This window comes from Liolophura sinensis, chromosome 12 (assembly GCF_032854445.1).
Source record: "Liolophura sinensis isolate JHLJ2023 chromosome 12, CUHK_Ljap_v2, whole genome shotgun sequence".
NCBI lineage: Eukaryota > Metazoa > Mollusca > Polyplacophora > Chitonida > Chitonidae > Liolophura > Liolophura sinensis.
Genome location: NC_088306.1, coordinates 10502004 through 10516835, shown reverse-complemented (window position 1 = coordinate 10516835; position 14832 = coordinate 10502004). Strand labels below are relative to the sequence as shown.

Genomic DNA, 14832 nt, shown 5'->3' with positions numbered 1-14832 from the left:
TTGATAGTTATCTTCCTTTGATCGGCTGTGAAAACAATGACGACCCATAAGCGATTCGACCGTACATCGGCTTTTATGATTCAGTAACCCTCATAACAGGCTCTACTGACGCCTGGACCAATATATGTTACATATAAGGTGCTGCTTTGTAAACATTTTACATGAACAGTTAAAACAAAAACAAACAAAAAAACCCTTACTGTGGAAAAGGTGCAAAGAGGTCGTATCTCACGGGTTAGACGTGACTTTGCCAGCTATTACACGTCGCTACTCTGATTTTATTACCTACTCTAATATTTTATTATCTATGCTGCACTTTTCTATATCATACATACATTGGGATTGAGAACGTGGGGAAACCAAGACATTATAAAGCCAGGTATGGACTAATCATGCCCACTGACATTAAGCTGTATGCATCCGAAACTAGCAACACACAGATGTACGACTTCAAGACAAAGGGGGCGTTGAAGTAGTCACTCAATCAGCGGTTTCGTATGGCATGTAAATTTACCCTAATTCTTCGACTTTTCAAACAACACTGTGATCAATATTTTAAAACATTTTGACAAAAGTACGGGTTGTCAAGGAATAATCTGCACAGTTTTATAAAGCTTGTATCTTTAGTGACACAAAAAGATCATTTTGTTGTCATTTTCATAATAATTGTATGCATAAATTCCACTGATAAAAAGTTCTTAAAGAGGTTGAAAATGTTGAAGATTTACAGTATGTCTTGAAAAGGCAAGGTATAAGACCCACACATGTTATAAGAGTCCGACAACCCATGGCAAAAACTGCTTTGTCCTGTGCGGTTTGGGCAATATCAACACGTTGTCCAAAATTGCCCTGGCATGCATTTACGACTTGAATCCAACATTATCCACGCATGCAAGAGCCCAGCCATCTATCAACTGGTAAAGTCATGCTATTTCAGCAGAATTTCGTCACGGATATGTAGGAAACCGTTACAGCATCTCATCAACGACTGGTCCTAGTGAGACATATCATTTCACTTAGGCATGTCAGGGGAGAATACTGTGTTCAGCTACGCTTGTGTGTGGACGAGATCAATGATATACATGGGAGGGCGGGGGTGGAGGTGGGATACAGTGGTGTATATTGTCACTTGGTAAATGTAAACAAGTATCGCAGTTGATTTAAAGTGTCTATTTGAGTTTTATCAGGTCTTTAAGTTCCAAATTGTATACCCGGGCCACGAGGACTATATAAGTGACCTTCTTCAAGATGGCATGCGACCATAAACGCCCCGTGGCCCCTGCCAGGGCTTTAAAAAATAAGTAAGTCAGATTGTTGGGGATTTCCCTATTTCTGAATACGGTCTATACTTTGAGCACAAATACGTGTACATGTAGCTTAGTTAACGTAGTATTCTTCCATTAGTTAGAGGGCTGGCTTCCTTTCCGGTCGTCATATGACTGAAAATTGTTGCGTACGACGTTAAACCCCAGGCACTAACTCACTCCTTTCCGGTCGTACCTAGAAAGGTCTGCAGCAACTTGCGGATAGTAGTGGGTTTCCCCAGGCTCTGCCCGGTTTCCTCCCAACATAATGCTGGCCGCCGTTTTTCAGTGAAATACTCTCGAATACGGCGTATAACGTCAAACAAATAATGTATGCATGTATTATGTATGCTTGGGCTTATCGCCGTATTTAACAATTTTTCAGTCTTATGACGGCGAGGAGTCATTAGATGTGTGTACATGTGTTGTGGCAGGGCGTCAAAGCCGCTAAAGTGCTGCCATAACTGAACTAACATAGCGAAGACACCAGACGACATCCCACCCAGTCAATTATACTGACACCGGGTTAACCAGTCATGTTTTCTTGCTCTAATCTCTCAGTGCTGAGCGCCAAGCGAGGCAACAGCAAGTACCAGTTTGAAAGGCTTTGGTATGGTCTTTGGTTTCGCCCATCAAATAAATAAAATAAATAAATCAATTTGATGAATAATGTCTTTACACTTGATTAACCTAGAAATGGCACGCGTACTCGTGTTAAACATTGTAAGACTGGTCCAATGCAGAAAAAATAATAATAACCTTGGGTAAAAGTCAATTCTATTCTTATCGAATGCCCACCCAAAAATATGACTGCCGTTTACAGCCGCATTTTATACAGCTTTACAGGTCAGTTTTGGGTGCAAACAAGCAAATGTGCAGGTGTAGCCCTACTCTAGTTCGTGGGAAACCATACCATCTGTCATAGCTTGTTTACTTTTGTTCAACAACGCCAAACATGATTAAAACGCAGAAACTTTCAACTTCCAAGAGAAACAAACTTTATGTAACATTGTTTTCAACTACATACAACAATTGCAATATGACAATAGCCAAACTGAGACGTGACAAATAAACAGTGTACCCAGTAGCTCTTATATTCCCATAGTTCAACGTGATCTCAATACATAATGCATGGACAGGAGCGAATGTGCGCCGTTGTGAATTTCCGCCGGGTTGGAACCATGATCTCAGTTACATTACATCACAAAAATGGTCTCTTATCCTGTCACAAATCAATATATCCTTCTGACACAGTTCAAGTCTGATTTTGCAAGTTTTCTGCTACAACATTGGATTCCACTTTTGTGTAGGCCAAACTGGGACAATCTCACGCTTTCAATCACAGACGATATCATTTGTTAGATTCTGCATGTTTTGACGGTAGTATCAGCGATAATTTTAATAAATGAAATCGTTCAGAATTTGGAAGCGCGGAATCTCCAAAGCATTCCCGCCAGGTGCCTACACGCAAAGATTGGCAATGGCGAACATTCGCTCCCTGTCACACAGTGTGTGTATGTATTCTTGGGGTTTTCACATAGTACATGTTGATAAGTGTGTGAGTATATAACATGATCTCCTGTGAACGTGTACTGATGTTTAAGTCACGGTAGAATAATAATGACGCCTTGTTCATGAACAAATCTAAACAATTAATGGGCCAACAATTAATGGGCCAACAACTATAACCAGCCAAACGAAGTCTCCATTGCTATGGAGCGACGAGCATTTACAGTTCAATGACCTTTACGATCCGGCCATTAAGACAATGCGTTCTCCTCTTTCCCCTCCACTTGACACAGGCTGATGTGAGTAGCGGCGGATTCCATGTTATCGAAGGTTTCATTGCAAGCACTGCACATGAACACCACAGGGTCCTCCACCACTTCTGTGGTCACTTGTAACTCTGTAATCTGCTGATCGTCAAACGTCATTTCCATTGTCTCCACCGCGCTCTGGCTTTCCTCCACACCTAGATGCACTTCCACAGCTGACGTATCCACGACTGAAGTTTCACTCGTCTCAAACGATTTGGTGGGCTCAAAGGTTCCGGGCATCGGGGTGACGCCTTTAGACTTCTTGCATTTGAGCATGTGCGTCTTGCAAATTGTCGCAGTTCCAAAGGGGCGACCACAGTGAAGACATTTATGTTCGCTTATGCCTGTGTGCGTGACAGTATGCGCTTGTAGTGCGCGTTTTTCCTTGAAGGCTTTGGGACATAAGTCACAGCGGTAAGGGCGATTATCACTATGTTTCATCTTCATGTGACTTTTCATAATGCCTAAACTTGCGAATCTCAAGCGACACAGCTCGCATTCATAGGGCCTGGTCCCAGTATGGATGTTTTGATGGTCCAAACACACCCGCTTTGACTGGAAGCGTTTACCACAGGTAGGGCAAATAAATCGGCAAGTCCTCTCCTCTTTGGGCTTGTGCGTTTCTAAATGCTCCTTCCAGGCACACTTGTCTTTAAACGCTTTACCACAATTCCCACACACGAAGCGTCTTTCAGCGTTATGGCGTTTTCTGTGACCGACCATATTTGCCAAAGCTTTGAAACTTTTCCCGCAGACATCGCATATGTGCTCCTGTTCCGTGTGGATGAGATCAATGTGCACTCGCAGACGTGCGAAGGACTGGAACGTTTCATTGCAAACAGAACAAACGACGATTGGATTGTGAGCCTCTAACTGGTGTTTGTCAAGTCGAGAACGGTGACCGAATACCTGATCACAATCCCCACACCGTAAATCTTTCCTCTTCGATGGAGTCGACTCGGAACGAGCGTCGCTCCTTTTCCTACGTCGGCTTTTCAGCCGAGGTCCCTGACAGATGTTTTCGCCACGCACATGATCCTCGAGAGCTTCTCTCTTGGAGAACACAGACAGACATTTCTGACATTTGAACTTAAAGTGACTGTACATAATATGAGCTGCAAAGGACTGACAACTTTCGAATTCCTGACCACATATCGCACAATGTCCGCTTTGTTTCGTGATGACAGTTTTGTTGTTTGATTCTACGATTTGCAAGAGTTCAATACCGTTATCCTCTCGAAACATATCGATTTCCCTGAGAACTGGATTTGAATAATGAAACGCATTCGTTAGAGCCGCAAGTTTCTGATTGTTGGAGTCACTTTTATTCCCCTTGATCTGACCCGTATGTATTGGGCGTTTATTAGAAAGATCCTCTAATGAGTCTGTGACAGAATTTGCATTTTCTACATTTTGGCTACTGCTTTCTTCAACAGAAGACTCTGGCTGCCTTAAGTCACTTAAACCTGGAGCAACTACTTCTTCATCCGCTGCACGAGTTTCCACTGGAACCTTTAAAAGGTCATCATTCCCAGAAACCACAGCAGACGTTACACTTAAGCCACTGGTTTCTGCGGCTTCACTGGACCACATACCTTTCATACCTTTCTCTGGACGATTCTCCTCTTCATTTTCTGGCCGGCATTCCACTTGAGATGCTTCACTTGTGTGTGCATCTGTCTGCGATTTGACAGATCCTGTACTTAGCTTAAATGCACTGTCTATTCTTAGTTGATGATCCTGGACTTCCGGTTCTTGATGAGCGGAAGTCTCACATTCAGAATTGGAAAAGGAATCCTTATTTCTGGTGCTCGCTGGTTCAGCATTTGTTTGTTTCACACTTTTTCGGGTGCTTGTTGGCTGGGTGTTTTCCACAGCTGCTCCACTCCTCTTATTTCGCAGGCTTCTGCGTGGAGCTTCACTTCTGTCATCTGTATGATTCCTTTTGTTCAGAGTTCTTTTTTGTACATATTTCTGAGCAGACAATGTAACCCTTTGCGTCTGTGCACCACATGTTTTTACATTAGTGCTTGAACCGGATGCCCTCTGTTTAATTCTCAAAGACCTTTTCCTTTCAGAATCAGCAACTATGACGTTACTATTTCGCTTGCGTTTTTCGCCACGGCACTTTTCCAACACAGAATGGACTTTACTAATGATTGATGGCACTACATTAGGATGTTTAGCTGTTACTCTTTCAATCTTTAACTCTCCTTCAATTTCATGACAGGCCTCTGCCTTCGACTCCGTGGCTTTAGCTCGGAGAGCTGCCGCCCCATGTTCTTCATGAACCAATTTGTTCTGTGGCTTTCCAAAACCCAACAAGGCGCATAAAGTCTCATATTTCCTATTTTCCGGGCTAATTTTACATTCTGATACATTGCTAGACGCTTGCTTACTGCTCTTAGATTCTTTGTTCGAGGACAGAGTTTGAGAAATTGCAACTAAATCCTTGCTTTCCGGCCTAGCAGGACGTTTACCTTGATAACTCTGGTTTAAAATAGCAGTGGTAATTCCCGAATCCTGATCAACTTGAGTGCTCTCTCCTGAAGAGCTCTTCAACTCTGCACAAGCTGCATCAGAAAGCTGATATACCCTGGTTGGAAGGACAGACGACTCTAATGGTTCAGACATCACTCTTGGAGCATTTAAGGTTTCTTCTGTGACCTCTGCCAATACTTGTAAACCTTTCAAATAAAAGCAATAACCAATCACACATCCAACTCATCTACATGTAGCAGTGCTCTAAGTCAAATCAACAGCTACATGTAAAGAGCGTGAACAACGGTCAAACACATCTTTCATTCTTTAACTAAACTAGATTCCTGGCCCTCTTTGAGCATGTTCAACACTGGAATTACCCTGAAACATTTAACACAACTATCCTTGCCAATCTTCACCATTATGACATCATGTACAAAAGAAATTTATTACAAAAGGTATCAAGGCATTCAGGAAATATCAGTAGCTCACCTGACTGAGCGGTTCATAAAACTGCATAATGTTCAAGTCATGTGATACGTGCGAATATTGACATCTAAACCAAAATCGGATTCTCTAATTAGTATTTATTTATTTATTTGATTGGTGTTTTACGCCGTACTCCAGAATATTTCACTTATACGACGGCGGCCAGCATTATGGTGGGAGGAAACCGGGCAAAGCCCGTGGAAAACCCACGACCATCCGTAGGTTGCTGGCAGACCTTCCCACGTACAGCCGGAGAGGAAGCCAGCATGACCTGGACTTGAATTCACAGCGACCGCTTTGGTGAGAGACTCCTAGGTCATTACGCTGCGCTAGCGTGCTAACCGACTGAGCCACAGAGGCCCCGATTCTCTAATTACATAGTGCTGAGATCTTGGAATGAAATTAACAAGAAAGGCCAAACTATGACAGTTTATCATATTCATAAGTAGGTTATGGAGCTGTAAATCATTGCCATGATTACATGTTCATGTGCAGATTTACCCACCGCGGTGTTTGATATGCAAATCGTGAAATGTATTTGGCAATCCATGATGGCAATTGCAACCTTCTGGATGGCTGAGGAAATGTTGAGGTAGGAGGTCAAAAATTTCTTTGGTCTTTGATATGCATATCGCTACCAACAAATGGCTATCTGTGTACAATGGGTGGCCACTGCAACCCTATGATTGGCCAAAACCTTTAAACAAACTGGACACTGACACCATTACAAACACCTTATGATCCCCCTCTCAAAATTCCTTTCCTTACTTAGCACAGGTGAGCTAAAAATCTATGGCTGCCAGGCAGTTTTTCCCAACTGATACATCCGCACCAGCGAAGCACAACAGAGAAGTATCCAGTCATTTCTACAGACCGTTACTGAATTCACGTTCTTGAGCCAATGACCTACACCAAAGGGCCACTTCAGCCCTGTCTGACTTTTTGTATAAACTGAAACCTACCATTAGCACTGACAACACTTGCTTCTGCTCTCCCCACTTGGTTCAATTCTTGAAATTTCTGAAAGAGGCAAATTTTGGAATTCATATTTTCAAATTAATGCAATTATTAACAAACTGATGACTACTTGAAGTGTCTGAAATAAATGATATTCTCTGATTAAATGTTCTATTTTTGCTTTGTTTGTTTGGTTTTTTAATCTGTACAATATTTCACTTACATGGCGGCTGCCAGCATTATGGTGGGTGGAAACCAGGCAGAGCCCGGGGGAAACCCAAGACGATCCTCATTCTTCTCTGGTCGTACGTCGGAAGGGTCTTCCAACAACCTGCGCATGGTCTTAGGTTTCCCAAGGGCTATGCCCGGTTTTCTCCAACCATAATGCTGGCTGCCATCAAATAAGTGGAATATTCCTGAGTACGGCGTAAAACACCAATCAAATAAAGAAAACAAATCTAACATCTACTTAAACATTGCTTTCCCAGTCAGCCTGTTATTTAATGCTGATGCCAATGCTTGGGGTATGACATAAGACATGCCTGTACTTTGTACAAAAGGGAATCATTCACAGTACCTCGAAAAGAAAAGACTCAGTCTTGAGGAGACTGGACAGTGATCCTGTGAGACTGAATGCTGGGTGGTTGGGATTGGTGCCTGGGGATGAACACAGCTCAACACTGGACGCTTCTGATACCTCCAGAAGTAACTTCTTGCACGCATCATGATCAGCAAAGTTGAAAAGGTTGAGGAAGGGTTGAGAAACAATAGCTGTGACTGTGTCAAATATCTGCAGTAAAATGAAGAATCTTGATAACATATTATTTCCTCGATAATTGCTATAAACTGTATCAAAAGTGCTGACAACAAATGGTGGAAAGATAAATAAAAAAAAAACATTTATATTTATTTATTTTGATTGGTGTTTTACGCCAAATTCAGGAATATTTCACTTATACAACAGCAGCCAGCATTATTTGGTGGGAGGAAACCAGGCAGAGCCTGGGGGAAACACATGGCCATACGCAGGTTGCTGACATATCTTGCAACAAGTGGTCAGAGAGGAGCTAGCCTTGAATTGCATTGGTAAGAGGCTCAAAATCTACTCAAACAAAGAACAAGCAAGTGTATATCAAAGACATATATATATTTGCAAACATTAGTAATATATATATATATATATATATATATATATATATATATATATATATAGCAATGCAAAAGCACTTCTGACATTGCCTGACCTCTACAATGAATGAGACTAGGAAGTGTTTTGTACTTTCTTATTTATGATTTTAAAACCATTTATATTTAATGCAACTTAATGCTAATGCTATAAATGTTTTAATGCTGTTGTATGTTATTAAAATATGATGGCAACACAGCAGTTTGAGTAATTCTAGACCAGTGACGTTTATTAAATTGCAATTAATATCAATTAATATTTTTTTTTATTAAAATTCTAGCCAGGATGCTAAGGGGTGTTTAATTTACACAAATAGATAGAATAAAACCCTAACTCAGGCAAAATGATCAGAGGTCAGATAATGGACTATATCTCATTACATCTTAATGTTAGTACATGTAAAACTGAAGAACAAAGATGTCTATTCTTTTTTTCAGGAGCTTTTAATAATATACACATAAAATGCATTTCACATGAAATACTAATATGCTTATGTAACAAAGGGTTTATTCTATTCTATGCCTCCATTCAAATAATTAAATTTATGCATTTATTTATTTTACTCATACTGAAGGTCTGACAGCAACCTGCAGATGGTAATGGGTTTCTGCTGGGTTCTGCCATAATGCTGCTCACCGTCATAAAGTTAAATATTATTGAATACAGTAAAAAAACATCAATCAATGTAAATAAGTAAATAAATCTTATTCATACATGCATTTGAACACTATTCTCAAAACGTTCTCACTCTTAGGATGGTAGGTAAGGTTTATAGTTGAAAAAAATCATGCAGACTGTCACATTATACCAACATGGGGACAATAAGCCCTGCAGGGCCCACATATCAATTTTTCACGTTTTTTCTTGTATATGTCATCCCCTTATGACACTATAACCTAGACAGTATCTTTTACCGAAAGTGGAGTGAGTGCTTGGGGTTTAACGTCGTACTTTACGGAAAGTGGAAGTGTCCCCTGTTTCCTTGCTCTAGCCTCTCATTCAAATCAGTGTTGAGCACCTGGCAAATGACGCAGCAATAAGTACCATTTTTAAAATCTTTGATATGACCTGACCCCGGGTTTGATCGCAGGTCTCCAAATTCAAGACGAACACAAAAACCATTAGGAGTGATGCAGGTTAGATATTTGACAATCCACACATAGGCCAGAGACAACCACTAGGACACTAGTAAAGCAGCTTCAACCAAACCAGTAACCTGCAGACCGTCATGAGTTTCCCCCCACCACTGTGCTGGTATAATTGTATAAGTGAAAGGTTGTGGAGTGTGGCGCAAAACACTAATCAAGTAAATTAATAAAATCAAACCAGCAACAGGAGTCAGGGATTCTAATCCATGATGGCACTGGTGAAAGACTCAACAATTTCTGGTCCAAGCTCTTTGTGCCCTCAATCAGAGTAGGCCAATGTTAACAGCAAAATGCTCATGTAACTAGTACGATGTTCAACCCGAAGCACTCACTCACTCATGTAACCATAGTATACACATGTATACCTTTATACATATATTCTTTTAATAGACTGGTCTGACAGGTAATCTACCTCAATGACAGTCTTCAAATCCTCTGTCCTCCCAGGCTGATTGTGAGGTGCCCTCCCTTCTGTTGTCATGGTTACTTGTTAGTTATGCTCTCAAGAAGGCTCTAAGTTGGAACTGTTTTATCAATGTCAACAACTGCAAAAAAAAAAAAATGTTTGAACATTCTACCTTCTGCCTGAAAGAAAAAATCTTAATAAAGCCATGCTACACTACAACATGCTGCTGTTAATTCATTTCCATGCACACAACAAAAATCCATTTCTGTGTGCTCTGATAAAGACATACTGTTGTCAGCAACAAAGTTTCTACAAATCACACAAAATGTTTTAACAGGGGCAGCAGAAATGCTACAAAATAACTACAATGTATCACAGTGCAAGAACAAGAAGGGGAAAAAAAACACTCATGCAGAAAGCCAGCTGCCTTGAAACCTCAGTTGCAAACTAATTGTATTTATTCATTTGTGTGGTTCAGCCAAGAGAGTTACAAACTCCACACCTTTGCACAGAAGGGATGTTTTTTTTCTTTGAAGCATGGTCCCTTGCCTCCCGACAGTGGCACTGCTCTGCATTGGAGGTACATGCAGGGTACCAGACTAAAACAAAACTTATTTGTGATAGAAGTGCATCTGAGATGAAAAAAAAAAAAAGCTGTGAACAGAGGAAAGGAGATACGACAAAAATGGACGCTTTTCTAAAACTGCAATGAATGACTGCTTGGGTTTAATGTTGTATCTCCAACTACAAGTGACCACTGAGGATGAAAGCATTGCTTTTATCTGAGTAAATCATGCACACAATATCCTTCGGTGGAAGTGGTAGGGACTGCGATACACTGCATCTTACTTCATACAGTAACTCTTGTAGCTGCACCACATCAATACGCATCATACATTTGCAACTACATGTTTCTTTCTGTAGAAACCATTAGTGTTGAAATAGCAATAGTGGAATTTAAAATAGTTCAAGGTTATGGCACACTGACTTTTTTTTTTTTTTTTTTGATTGGTGTTTACGCCGTACTCAAGAATATTTCACTTATACCACGGCAGCCAGCATTTATGGTGGGTGGAAACCGAGCAGAACGACCATCCGCAGGTAGCAGACAGGCTTTCCCACATACCGCCGAAGAGAAAGCCAGCATGAGCTGGACTTGAACTCACTGCGACCGCATTGGTGAGAGACACTGGGTCATTACACTGCGCTAGCACGCTAACCAACTGAGCCACGGAGGCCCCTGCACACTGATTGGTAACAGCTACCCTGAGGTTCAGGGATACAACAAGAATATGACTAGCTGATGTTGGCAATATGCCCATTAAATGCACAGAGCATTACGAGATGAAACTTTGAGAAAATGTAGGAAGTATAGAGATCTTTTTCTACACAATAGCCACCAATGAGCAGACTTTTATTACACCATAATGCTTATAATTTTGTACTATTAGCATTCAATCACCCATACTCCACACCCAGAAGGTTTACGATCGTCACTTACATTGTTACACTAGATTTTATCAGTTGTGATCTCAGCAGGGCTGAGATTATGTACACTATCACAGAACTGTATTGTTCCATAATCTTGATTTATCTTGCACATCTCTGTACCTTGTCCTCAGTATACTAATACTGTCTGTCAAACTGTGTATGTCCCTACTAAATCTGGATCAATTTCTGCATATGATCCATGTATATTTATCGCTGTATACTATCAGACATCAGCAAACAACAACAAAAATTCTAACTCCACAAATGTTCTGACATTAGGTTTGGCAAAAATTTTGTTCGGCAAGAATGGCCCCAAACCAACATTAGAGCACACTACAATTAAAAACGTGGCTGGAAAAAAACTGTTGCCAAACCTATTGTCACCACAAACTCAGAGTACAAAAGTCCTTGCTGTGCCTGAACACATCACAGCATCAGCAATTTTTTTTTTTTTTTACTTAGCCTATATTTTTACTGGAGTGGTGCTGGTGAAGGTCAGCAAGGAATTCTGCTGTCCTTTCCTGATGACATATGGCGCATACTATGGACAGATGGACAGATTACTTTGCTGACCACATAAGTATATGGAGGACAACACAGGAAGTACTAAGGTGTTCTGTTCAAGGTAAGCTTACAGAACAAGACAAGGCTGTGAACTGTAAAAATGAAAGTGTATATAGGCCTACAAGTAATCACAGCTATACAGAGCTAACTGGTTGTGTGTCGTAACGGCACTGGTGAGAAATTTGGATCCTACTGCCTGTAGTTTTTGTTGCTCCATCACATCATTCTACAGAAATTAACTGTGCAGCATGCATATGTTAAACTGTGTTCAACTGCAGCTGAAGTCCTGACTCCATCAGCCATTTGTCACTGGAGAAGAAGTGTTCAGTGTTGTTGTTGTATAGGCACAGCCAAGGGATTTTGTTGCATGACAACGTAAAGAAATCTTTATTATCTAGTTACTTCTACGTACCAGTAAATTTCATGTTTACTTGAGAACTGTGAGTGTCGATTACAGCCACTTAAACCAATATGCACTTACGATTTTTGGACAAAACACAACCCCATCATTCACAGTTTGGTTCGATTTTCGTTGCGAACACCATAAGTCTAGAGAGCGGTCGCCAAGGGAAGTAACCTGTACACGTGGTTCAGAACATACGTATAGGTACTGCATATCTTGTGATCATTAAGTGAACTTAATGTCAGCCACTAAAGCTGAATTATTTAATAAGTAGAATTCCAGAAATGTTCTAAAATATTTTTTTTAAACATATATACACCATTTATCAACAAAATAAATAGCAAACAATTGCCAGCACCTAGCCGCTCATTTGGTGACGCCATTTTGCCATGTTATATGGCTATCTAGAGTCACATCACAAAACCTTGGGGCTCTCCCGTACCATAGGCATTAATCAATCTTACAATAAGAAAATACAAACAAAAACGCCTGATACCCAACCAAAGAGTATTTACTCTGTTACGTGATCAAAGGGCCGATGTTTCTTTTAGTTTGGCCCTGGTCAGGGCGATGTTTGTGGACACAAACGTCGTGTTTTAGCGGTCCAGCTCGTCCTCGTTCTGCATGGGTGTAGGCATTTGGCCCAGCTGGCTGTACCGACATAAGGGAATTTACCGAACCTAACTGGACCTTCTGACTGATAACAGACTTTTTCATTCAGATTTTGGGATGATATTTTCGTAATAAATCTGACTTTGCTGAGGAAAAATAATTCAGCGTCACGATATCAGTTTCAAGCAATGACTATCCCGAGGCGATTTTCTTGGCAGCTCAGTCTCCTACCTAACATGTACGCATTGTGAAAAGGACAGCCGTTCTCAGTTCCCCGCTCGTAAATGTGCGGTCAACAATGCATCAGTATAACATTTAAACTAACCGCAAAATCCAATTTATTGCATTGATGTCTGTCCATCCACTATAGGAAACCACACTGACAATCGAGAGCTAATAGGTTCTTTGACGTGACATCCAATTATCACGTGACGCTTTCAGCGCTAGTGACTGGCCAAGTCCATGACGGCTTCTACAGCATGGTTACTCGGAGTGAATTGTCCGTCAGTGCCGTATCTCCAGTGCTGAACTTCATCTTCTCGGCTTTGAAAACGTTATAGAATTGTTTACGTATTTTTCTGTGATAACTGTCCTATACAAATTTTTCTATGTATATTTAGTGGCACACTTTATGTGTACTTTAAAAACCATCACTCACGGAGCGGATTTCACCGAATTTTTTTTTTTTTTGGGCTTTTAGAGCAAACATTGCATCGCGATAATATCGGAACTGCACATACCCCACGTTACAAATTAGTCAGCATTCAGTTTTACTACAAACTTGTTACAATATTCAGTGTAACAAAATTCATTCAAGTTGTCTGGAAATTCGTAAATGCATATTGATTGGGATATGGTGTATAGGCCTATATAGCCCAAGTAGCTGAATTTCACTTGCCATGAAATTTAGCTATTTATTTATCTGATTGGTGTTTTACGCCGAATTGACATGGAAGGCATTAACACTTTGAATATTTGGTAAGCCTACCTGTCCACATAAACCCTTGTTGCAGCCTTGTTTAATTGACAAAGAATCTACATAGATGAAAACTGGTGGGAAATGTAGAGACTCCTATCTTCATCAGTAATGTTGTGGAAAGGTCACATAAGACAATCTCAAAGGTCAATTTGCTTATAATGGTTACCTTTGATTCTGCTTTAGTCGACTATATTTTCCACCAGCTTTCAGCTATGTAGGTTCAACATAAATGAGTTTGATCTCTTTAACTTAAGCGACCTTTCCACCACATAAGTTGATCTTCAGATAAGGTCAAAGGTAAATGTGCACCGAATGACCTTTGATTCTGCTTTATTTATTTATTTATTTATTTGATTGGTGTTTTACGCCATACTCAAGAATATTTCACTTATACGACGGCGGCCAGCATTATGGTGGGTGGAAACGGGGCACAGCCCGGTGGAAACCCACGACCATCCGCAGGTTGCTGGAAGACCTTCCCACGTACGGCCGGAGAGGAAGCCAGCATGAGCTGGACTTGAACTCACAGCGACCGCATTGGTGAGATGATTCTGCTTTAATTGAGAAAAAAACGAGTACATTTTAACCTACAGAGCGGATCGAAGACTTGTGGAAAAGGTTAAGGCTTTGATCTCTCCATCAATACACCAACTGAGGACCAGCTGATGTGGTGGAAAGGTCACTTAAGACAAGGTCAAAATTTAATTTGCACCCGAATTACCTTTTAACAAGTAGGTCCTGTTTCAATGGAAGCAGAATCAGTTGTGAATCTGAGTAAGGCCCCAGATTCCACCGCTTATTCAGCCTAGACCGAACAACAACTAGACGGGGGAGTTGTTCTTTATATACAAAACCAGATAGAACCATGTGAAATTAGACACGACTTATCTTTCAATAATAATGATGGTCCTTAGGAGTCGCTGTTTGTCGTATTCGATCTTAACGGGAAAAATTATATTGCCGGCATCATTTATCAGCCCCTGGCAAAAGTGTTC

At 40.8% G+C, this 14832-nt stretch overlaps 1 protein-coding gene across 1 annotated transcript; it reads right to left on the bottom strand.

Moving 5' to 3' along the window:
* Positions 1-2972: 2972 nt before the first annotated feature.
* LOC135479683 (zinc finger protein 37-like) lies at positions 2973-12381 on the bottom strand. Its single transcript, XM_064759587.1, has 5 exons — positions 12325-12381; positions 9795-9927; positions 7626-7838; positions 7054-7111; positions 2973-5808 (listed from the first exon to the last, which is right to left on the bottom strand). The coding sequence occupies exons 2-5, from the start codon at positions 9861-9863 to the stop codon at positions 3065-3067; spliced, it is 3084 nt and encodes a 1027-aa protein (XP_064615657.1). The 5' UTR covers positions 9864-9927; positions 12325-12381; the 3' UTR covers positions 2973-3064.
* Positions 12382-14832: the final 2451 nt, after the last annotated feature.

Excerpts from the sequence above, each read along its gene's own strand:
- LOC135479683 (XM_064759587.1), bottom strand. The coding sequence starts at position 9,863 with ATGACAACAGAAGGGAGGGCACCTCACAATCAGCCTGGGAGGACAGAG. Across the intron at positions 7,839-9,794 it reads ATTTGAAGACTGTCATTGAG|ATATTTGACACAGTCACAGC; the intron begins GTAGATTACCTG and ends ATTTTACTGCAG. Across the intron at positions 7,112-7,625 it reads CTGAGTCTTTTCTTTTCGAG|AAATTTCAAGAATTGAACCA; the intron begins GTACTGTGAATG and ends TGCCTCTTTCAG.